General features: G+C 48.2%; 1 protein-coding gene across 1 annotated transcript; it reads left to right on the forward strand.

Annotated features, from left to right (window-relative positions):
- Positions 1 to 1893: 1893 nt before the first annotated feature.
- RETN (resistin) lies at positions 1894 to 3821 on the forward strand. Its single transcript, XM_004378593.2, has 4 exons — positions 1894 to 1902; positions 2090 to 2220; positions 3271 to 3348; positions 3685 to 3821. The coding sequence occupies exons 2-4, from the start codon at positions 2100 to 2102 to the stop codon at positions 3819 to 3821; spliced, it is 336 nt and encodes a 111-aa protein (XP_004378650.1). The 5' UTR covers positions 1894 to 1902; positions 2090 to 2099.
- Positions 3822 to 8911: the final 5090 nt, after the last annotated feature.

The following is an 8911-nucleotide window of genomic DNA, read 5'->3' on the forward strand; positions in this document are numbered from 1 at the left end:
AACACACCTACTTACATACATACATGTATATAAACACACACATATACATCTACACACACACATATGGATGTGTGGATTACACCTCAATAAAGAAAACAAAAATCCTCACAACTGGACCAATAAGCAACATCATGCTATACGGAGAAGAGATTGAAGTTGTCAAGCATTTCATTTTACTTGGATCCACAATCAACATCCATGGAAGCAGCTGTCAAGAAATCAAAAGATGTATTTACATTGGGCAGATCTTCTGCAAAAGACCTCTTTAAAGTGTTGAAAAGCAAAGATGTCACTTTGAGGACTAAGGTGCACCTCACCTAAGCCATGGTCTTTTCAATTGCCTCATATACATGCAAAAGCTAGATATCAATAAGGAAGACCAAAGAAGAATTTATGCCTTTCAGTTATGGTGTTGGTGAAGAATGTTGAATATACAGTGGACTGCCAGAAGAATGAACAAATCTGTGTTGGAAGAAGTACAGCCAGAATGCTCCTTAGAAGCAAGGATGGCTAGACTTCATCTCACGTACTTTGGACATGTTATCAGGAGAGACCAGTCCCTGAAGAAGGACATCATGCCTGGTAAAGTAGAGGGTCAGCAAAAAAGAGGAAGACCCTCAACAAGATGGATTGACACAGTGGCTGCAATAACACAGCAAGGATCATGAGGATGGCGCAGGACCGGGCAGTGTTTCATTCTGTTGTACGTAGGGTCGCTATGAGTTGGAACTGGCTCAACCACCACCTAACAACAACAACACACACATACATAGCTTCAAATTGAAATATAATATGCATAAAGAAAAGTGCCCAAATCTAAGTGTACAGCTCAAATTTTTGCTAAGTGTACACACCCAGGTAACCATCATCCCTCCAGATCAGAAGTGGAACATCACTGACCTCCCAGAAACCTTCCTTGTGCCCCTCTCTCATCCCTACCCTCCCTCATCCCCCAGGAAACTTCCATCCTTCTTTCTAACAGCATAGTTTAGTTTCAACTGCTCTATGTACTCTGGTATAAGTGGATTTGTGTGGCACGCTGTCTTTCGTGTCTGGCTTCTTTTGCTCAATATTAGGTTGGTGAGACTTGTCGTTCCAACTCATTGCTGCAGATCAGGGGTCTGCAAATTTTTTTCTGTAAAAGACCAGATACTATATGGATTTGGCTTTGCGGGCCCAAGGGTCTTTATCACAACTCCTCAACTCTGCCACTAAAATGCAAAAGCAACCGCAGACAATACGTAAACGAATGGCCGTGACTGTGTTCCAAGAAAACTTTGTTTATGGTCAGTGGACTTGGAATCTCGTATCCTTTTCATGGGTCACTACATATTACTTGGATGTTTCTCAAACATTAAAAAAGGTAAAAACTATTGTCAACTGGTGGACCGTAGACTTGGTCTGTGATTGTAGTTTGCCAACCCTTGCTGTTGAGTTTTCCATTGAAGCAATAAACTACAATTTTATTGATCCATTTATCCATTGTAGATAAGCAACTGGGTATGAGCAAGGTACGCAATTTTCGCATAGGGATGTTATTTTTGTCACGGGTGCAGCTCCCACCCCTGCATAGGGACCTCTGTTCTCTACCTGCCTCTGGGATTATCCCCCAGGCACTTCCTTCTGGACTTGTCCCAGCCCAGATGTGCAAAGGGAGGGCTCTCCTTTCAAAGAGGGAGGCTGCGGCTGAAAGGGGGGTAGAACTTCCTGCCCCTGGGCCACTTGAGTCAGCCGTAGAGGCTTCTTCTTGGCCCCAGATGTGGGAAGGGAGGGCCAGGGGGCTGAGGAACTTATTAGCCAAGACAGGAAGCCTGACACCAGAAGCCTTAAAAGAGGAGGCCATGTGTGGCAAGGCTTAGGAATCTGTGTCCCAAATTTGGTCTGCTGAGTCCACAGAGAAGGGTAAGTGACAGCAGCCCCTGCCCACAGCCCCAGTGCAGGCTTGGGGACAAAGCTGGACCTTCATCCTTGGTGCCCAATAGGGACCCAGAGGTCCAGACCCCACACCTTCTGTGGGCTTGAGGGTCCGCAGAACAGGAAGGGGCTGATGTGGTAATGGGTCTCTTGGCTCCCCCCTCCCGCCACACAGCACCTGCAGGATGAAGGCTGTCTCCCTCTTCCTCCTCCTCCCTGTCCTGGAGCTGCTGGTGTCCGGCGAGTCCTTGTGTCCCGTGGATGCAGCCATCAATCAGAAGATCCAGAAAGGCACCATCTCCCTAAGTGAGGACCCCACACCCCCCTCGCTGACTGCCTCGGAGGCCCCTCTGATCCCTGATGCAGACCTGATGTCAATCCCAGTCAAACCTCAGACCCAACCACAACCAAACCCTAACCTCAAACCCAATCCTAACCAAATCCCAACCTCAAGCCCAACCCAGTCCCAACCCCAACCAAACCTCTACCTCAAACCCAGCCACAACTTCAGCCCCAACCCAGTCCCAACCCCAACCAAACCTCAACCTCAAACCCACCATAACTTCAACCCCAACTCAGTCCCAAACCCAACCAAACCTTAACCTCAACCCAAACACAACTTCAGCCCCAACCCAGTCCCAACCCCAACCAAACCTCAACCTCAAGCCTAAACCCATCTAAACCTAAACCCAAGCGTAACCAAATCCCAACCTCATGCCCAACCCAACGACAACTTCAACACCAATCCTACTCCCATCTTCAAACCCAACCCAGCCCCAATTTCAATGCCAACTCCAATTGCACACCAACTCAAAACTCAAACCCAAACCCAATCCAAATCAGTTAACCAGTTACTATTGAATCGATTCCGACACACGATGACCTTGTGTGTGTCAAAGTAGAAGTGTGTTCCATAGGGTTTTCAGTGGGTGATTTTTCAGAAGTAGATCACTAGGCCTTTCTTCTGAGGCAGCTCTGAGTGGCCTTGAACCTCCAGCCTTTCAGTTAGCAGCGGAGCGTGTTAATCATTTGTACCACCCAGGGACTTCTCAATCCAGCCCAGTCCTACTTGTAACCACAGCTCCAAACCAAACCCCAACTTCTACCCAAACCAATTTCAACCCCAGCTATTGCCCCAAACCCTCCCTTACTCTAAATGCAAGTGAAGACAGAGGATTCTGGGAGGTGGTGGGCTCCCCATCATCTGGGCTCTCCACTAGGGCCTGGACCACCTGGGCCTTCCACAGGGGAGTTTTCCTGATCCTCTGCCTAGTTCCAAACCACCAGGGCCAGTCACCATGAGGACAAGAGAGGGGCAGCTTGGTCTCAAAGCCCCTCCCTTTCTCCCTCCTGCAGTTCTTGAGGCTCTGAGGAGAATCCACCTGGACTGCCGAAGCGTTACCTCCAGTGGGGACTTGGTCACCTGCCCATCAGGTGAGTGCAGAATGCTGGTGCCCAGGCTCTCAGCTCCCTTTCCAAGCCTCTTGGGGCACTCCTCCACCCAGTGACCAGACTGTATCTCTCTAAGACCCATGGAGCGCCAGCCTCTACTTCCCTAGGGTTCTTGTGTCTAAACTCCCAGCCTTCTCCCCCCACCCCAGCCCTAGGACCCCATTTCCTTAGGTCACTGGTGTTCAGGCCTCCAGCGGCCAGCCTCCCCCCACCCCCCACATCCGCCCCCCCTGGCGTCGGAGTCTCCAGCTACTTGGACCCTGATCCCCACCCGCTCCAGCTCCGGGTCCAAGACCCCTACCCGGTTCCCACCTGCAGGTTTCGCTGTCACTAGCTGCACATGTGGCTCCGCCTGCGGCTCTTGGGACGTGCGTGCAGAGACCACGTGTCACTGCCAATGCGCTAACATAGACTGGACCGGAGCGCGCTGCTGCCGCATACAGGCCTCAATCTGAGGGCGCGCGTGCGGATCGCGGGCCGGGAACAGGGCCAGGCCTTGGAGGGGTGGGGCTGGAAATAAACCACATGCTGATGGAGCCAGTGTGAGAGATTCTCGGTTTCTTTTGTGGGGTTGAGGGGAGGGGACTGATCTGGTGTCACCTGGAAGATGCTGAAGGGTGGGGGCCACTTTCTTCTGCAGCAGCCTCCTTCCTCCCACGCTGTCTCTCACCCCGACTTCCTATAATGACTCCACCACCCATGGCTCGTGCCACCTTCAGGAGCGGAAGTGGGTCTTACCTTTGATGCCACCTTGATGGTCACCATTGGATCTCAGGCCTCCCAGGAAGTCGTTGGGTCATTCTCTCCCACTCCCACAATGATGTTTCATCTAGGGTCTGTGTCAGTCCAGGTAGAGCACTAGACAGGGGCCCCCTTCTTACACTGGGCCTCAAGCTTCAGCAGCCCCAAGGTTGGGATGGGGCTCCGAATTATCCCCCAGCACCCAGCTCTGAGCCCCTACCCCTCATCCCCCACCCGCATCAGGGACTCTTAAGGAGCAGGCAGAGCAGCAGGAAACGCCTATAACATCCCCTGCATCCCTGGGGATACAAATCCACGTGATTCAAGTTCTGATCCTGGGGAATCTTGACCCAGGGATTTTAAAATCTAACCCCTGAGAGATGCAGACACTGACTTCAGAACCCCTTAGTTTCCGTTTTTGAAAGGGACCACAAACTCAAACGTCACAGCTCAAATGTCACAGGAGCTGGAGAGTGGGTTATAGGGTGGGACCCTGTTCAGGTTGTCTTGGATCCGCCTCCCACGGATGCCCACCCTCTATGATGGTCCAGGCACCTGTCTGATCCTGGTGACCATGCAACAGTGTTTTCTCCCACTCCTGGTGCCCGTGGAGCCCACTCAGACCCCAACCAGGAATTCCTCTCCCAGGTCCTCCCTCCTAGCCACACTGCGGGCCACAGGGCAGAATGAATTACAAGTGTGGCCAGGACCAGAGAGGGTGGGTCAGGGTCTTGCTGACCCCTCTCTTGCTTACTAGGGAAGGGGGCACTCCCTTGTCCCCAGACCCTGGTGTGAATGTCCTTTGTCTCCAAGCCCCACCCAATTGTCCCTCTGTATCTCCCCAAGAAGGCCTTCTCAGAGTCCTCAATTCCAACATGATCATCCTCCTGTCCCAGAATGCAGACTTGGAGGTCACACTTTACTGTTTAGGTGACCTTGGACAAGAAAGCCTCCTTCTCAAGTTTTTGTTTTCTCATTTGCCAACTGCCCAACTACCTTTGGAGGCCAAGATTCTTCTGGTTGCAATTGCTGGAGACCCCATGTCTTAGTTATCTAGTGTTGCTGTAACAGAAATACCACAAGTGGATGGCTTTAATTAGCAGAAATTTATTCTCTCATAGTTTAGGAGGCCAGAAGTCTAAATTCAGGGTGCCAGCTCCAGGGGAAGGCTTTCTGTCTCTGTTGGCTCTGGAAGAAGGTCTTTGTCATCAATCTTCCCCTGGGCCTACGAGTTTTCTCAGTGCAGGGACCCCGGGTCCAAAGGATGTGCTCAGCTCCCAGCTCTGCTTTCTTGGTGGTAGGAGGTCCCTCTCCTGTCTGCTTGCTTCTCTCTTTTATATCTCAAAAGAGATTGACTCAAGATGCAACTTTATCCTATAGATTGTGTCCTGCCTCATTAACCTAACTGCCTCCAATCCTGCCTCATTAACATCAGAGAGGTTACGATTTACAACACATAGGATAATTACAACACACGGGGTAATTTACAACACAAAGGATAATTACATCAGATTACAAAATAGAGAAAAACCACATCATACTGGGAATCATGGTCTAGCCAAGTTGACAAACATTTTGGCGGGACACAATTCAATCCATAACACTCCACTTCAAACTGGCATAAGCAAAAATATAAGGAAGTTCCCGGCGTGTGTAACTGAGAGGCCCAGGGTTAGAACAACAAGTTCAGCTATGGCTGAAGCCAGAGTTTCAAATGATGTCTCCAGGACTTAAATTCCTCAACTTCTGTAAAAATGGCTTGGGGCAGTGTCTGACCTCCTCTAACTTTACAAGGGGGAAGGAGAATCAAGATCAACAGCCCAAGGCTGATTTGTATGACACAGAGGTCAGACACGCCTCCTCTCTCCACTATCTTTACCAATTCTGACACCAGCTGTCCCTCCCGTGACACTCTCTACTTTTCTACTGGGCTCGATAATTCATTGTAATAGCCACACAGAACTCACAGACAATATTCACGATTATGGGATTTATTAGGGAAGTAGCAGGTTACAATTCAGGCTCAGGAACACTTAGGATACAGTTCTTCCATCAGGTCACGCCTCTCCCTGGCCCTCAGCCTCTCTCTGCCCAAAGGCACTCAGCTTTCTCTCTCTGTAGGCCAGAAAACCCACCATGCTGTCTCCTGCTGCTTGGTCTCTGCTGCTGAGTTTCTGCTGCCGGGTCACTCCTGCCACCACTTCTCACCATCTTCAGGGTTACAGCTTACTTTCTGTCTCCTGGGTCCAGGAGCTTCTCAGCGCAGAGATCCCGGGTCCAAAGGACATGCTGGCTCCTGGCTGTTCTTCCTTGGTAGTGGTGGATCTTCCTTCTCCCGCCTCTAGGATGTCTCACTTCAAGCCCAGGGGGATGGCAAAGCTGACAAATCCCTTTGGTGGTCCACAATTCCCCATCTGCACAGTCCTGACCAATCACCTGGGTGGGAGTTACAAGACCTTGGCTAGAAAAGCCACACAAAAGCAATCCGTCACACCATAGCTTTGCTTTCCTCAGTGCTGAATTCACTCCAGGCTTATATCCTTCCAGTATGGTAGCCCCAGGGGAGGGAAAGAGAGAGAGAATGCCTCTTTTCCTGGTTAACCCAACAAAAGTCCCAGACTTGTCTTTCATTGGTCAGACCTGGCTCAAATTCCCTCCCCTATGCCAATTCTGGAAACCCTGGTGACATAGTGGTTCAGAATTTGGCTGCTAACAAAATGGCTGGCAGTTCTAATCCACCAGGTGCTCCTTGGAAACCCTATGGAGCAGTTCTACTCTGTCCTATGGGGTCGATATGAGTCAGAAGCAACTCAACGCCAAAGGGTTTTTTTTTTTTTTTGGTGCCAATTCTTAGACTCTCATTGGATGGGCCTGGATCATGTGCCTACTCTAAACCAATCCCTTGTTTCTGTTAGTGTAAAGGAACTCAACTGATTTTTGGGTATTGATCTTGTACCCTGCCACTTTGCCGAATCCTTCTATTAGTTCCAGTAACTTTCTTGCGGAGCTTCTGGGATTTTCTATGTATAGGATCATGTCATCTGTGAATAAGGATAGTTTTACTTCTTCCTTTCTAATTTGGATACCCTTTATTTCCCTTTCTTGACTTATTGCTGTAGCTAGAACTTCCAGTACAGTATCAAATAAAAATAAGAAAGGTCTCATTCTGGTTCTCAAGTGGAATGCTCTCAGTCTTTCTCTGTTGACAATCCCTTGTTTCTGATTGGACACATTTCCTTTCCCAAAAGAAAACCAAGAATGTTTCGCCATGAAAAGGGATGCTGGCCAGACTGTCCCCACGGATGTTTCCCATGGAGCTCTCTCTGGCCACCATGATGTGGCTTCTTGAAGGCCTCAAATTTCCTGGTTGCCTTTTTTTTTTTAATTAATATTTTATTGTATTTTTAGTGAAAGTATACACAGCAAAACAGATTCTCATTCAACAATTTCTACACATAATGTTTAGTGACACATTCTTCACATTGTGCCAACATTCTCAGTATTTCCATTCTAGTTGTTCCTTTCCATTAACCTAGTCTCATGTCCCCTCCGCTCCCCTTCTCATCCATGCTTTAGAGTAACTGTTGTCCGTTTGGTCTCACATACATAATTTTTTAAAAGAGCACAGTACTCAAGGGGGATGTTCTTTACTCTTTGAGCTAACGAGCGATTTAGTCAAAAGGTGGCTTCAGGGGATAGTTTCCGTTCAAGGTTTAAAGAGTATCTCAGGGCAATAGTCTCAGGATTCCTCTAGACTCAATGGGTCCAATACGTCTGGATTCTTTGATGATTTGAAGTTTTGTTCCACATTTTTCTCCCTTTCTATCAGAATCCGTCTATTGTGACCCTGATCTCCCAGTTGCCTTTTGCTCAAAGGAAATCCTGAGGGTTGGGACCACATCTTTCCCCCATTCCGGCAAGGAAATGTGCGATAATGAGGCCCCACCCCCTGCTTCTGTCTATCACAGCAGAGCCAACTCCCAATTGGTCCGTCTCCTCACCTCTCCCAGGCTGTTACATCAGAAAGAGGTGGCATCTCTCGGTGGCTGACTTCTTCCTAAGGCCGGACTGAGGAGCTGGCATCTAACCACTATATGTTTATCTTTCTTGAAGAGACAGGGTTTGGTAATACTTTAGGAAGTAGAGCATTATAGTTACCGGATCTTGGGAATCATTCCAAGTTATCTCAAATTTCACTACACATTTAAAACCAAAACATACTCATTTCCTGCTCATAGTTACAAAGTCTTTTACTCATCATTTTTTCTAAAGGGAGGAAATTATAACGCTCTAGATCTGCACTGTCCAATATGGCAGCCACTGAGCACCTGAAATGTGGCTACTCTGAACAGATGCACCATAGTGTAAAATTCATATCTTATTTCAAAGACTGAGCACAAAAAGACATTGCTGATGTCAGATGGATCTTGGTTGAAAGCAGAGAATACCAGAAAGTGTATCTGTGTTTTATTGACTATGCAAAGGCATTCAACTGTGTGGATCATAACAAATGATGGATAACATTGCAAAGAATGGGAATTCCAGAACACTTAATTGTGCTCATGAGGAACCTGTACATAGACCAAGAGAACAGAACAAAAGGATTCTGCATGATTTAAAATCAGGCAAGGTGTGCATCAGGGTTGTATCCTTTCACCATACTTATTCAATCTGTATGCTGAGCAAATAATCCGAGAAGCTGGACTATTTGAAGAACAACACAGCATCAGGATTGGAGGAAGACTCATTAACAACCTGCGATATGCAGATTACACAAGTTTACTTGCTGAAAGTGAAGAGGACT

Source organism: Trichechus manatus, unplaced genomic scaffold, assembly GCF_000243295.1.
Source record: "Trichechus manatus latirostris isolate Lorelei unplaced genomic scaffold, TriManLat1.0 scaffold00057, whole genome shotgun sequence".
Taxonomy (NCBI): domain Eukaryota; kingdom Metazoa; phylum Chordata; class Mammalia; order Sirenia; family Trichechidae; genus Trichechus; species Trichechus manatus.

Excerpts from the sequence above, each read along its gene's own strand:
- RETN (XM_004378593.2), top strand. The coding sequence starts at position 2,100 with ATGAAGGCTGTCTCCCTCTTCCTCCTCCTCCCTGTCCTGGAGCTGCTG. Across the intron at positions 2,221-3,270 it reads GAAAGGCACCATCTCCCTAA|TTCTTGAGGCTCTGAGGAGA; the intron begins GTGAGGACCCCA and ends TCCCTCCTGCAG. Across the intron at positions 3,349-3,684 it reads CTTGGTCACCTGCCCATCAG|GTTTCGCTGTCACTAGCTGC; the intron begins GTGAGTGCAGAA and ends TCCCACCTGCAG.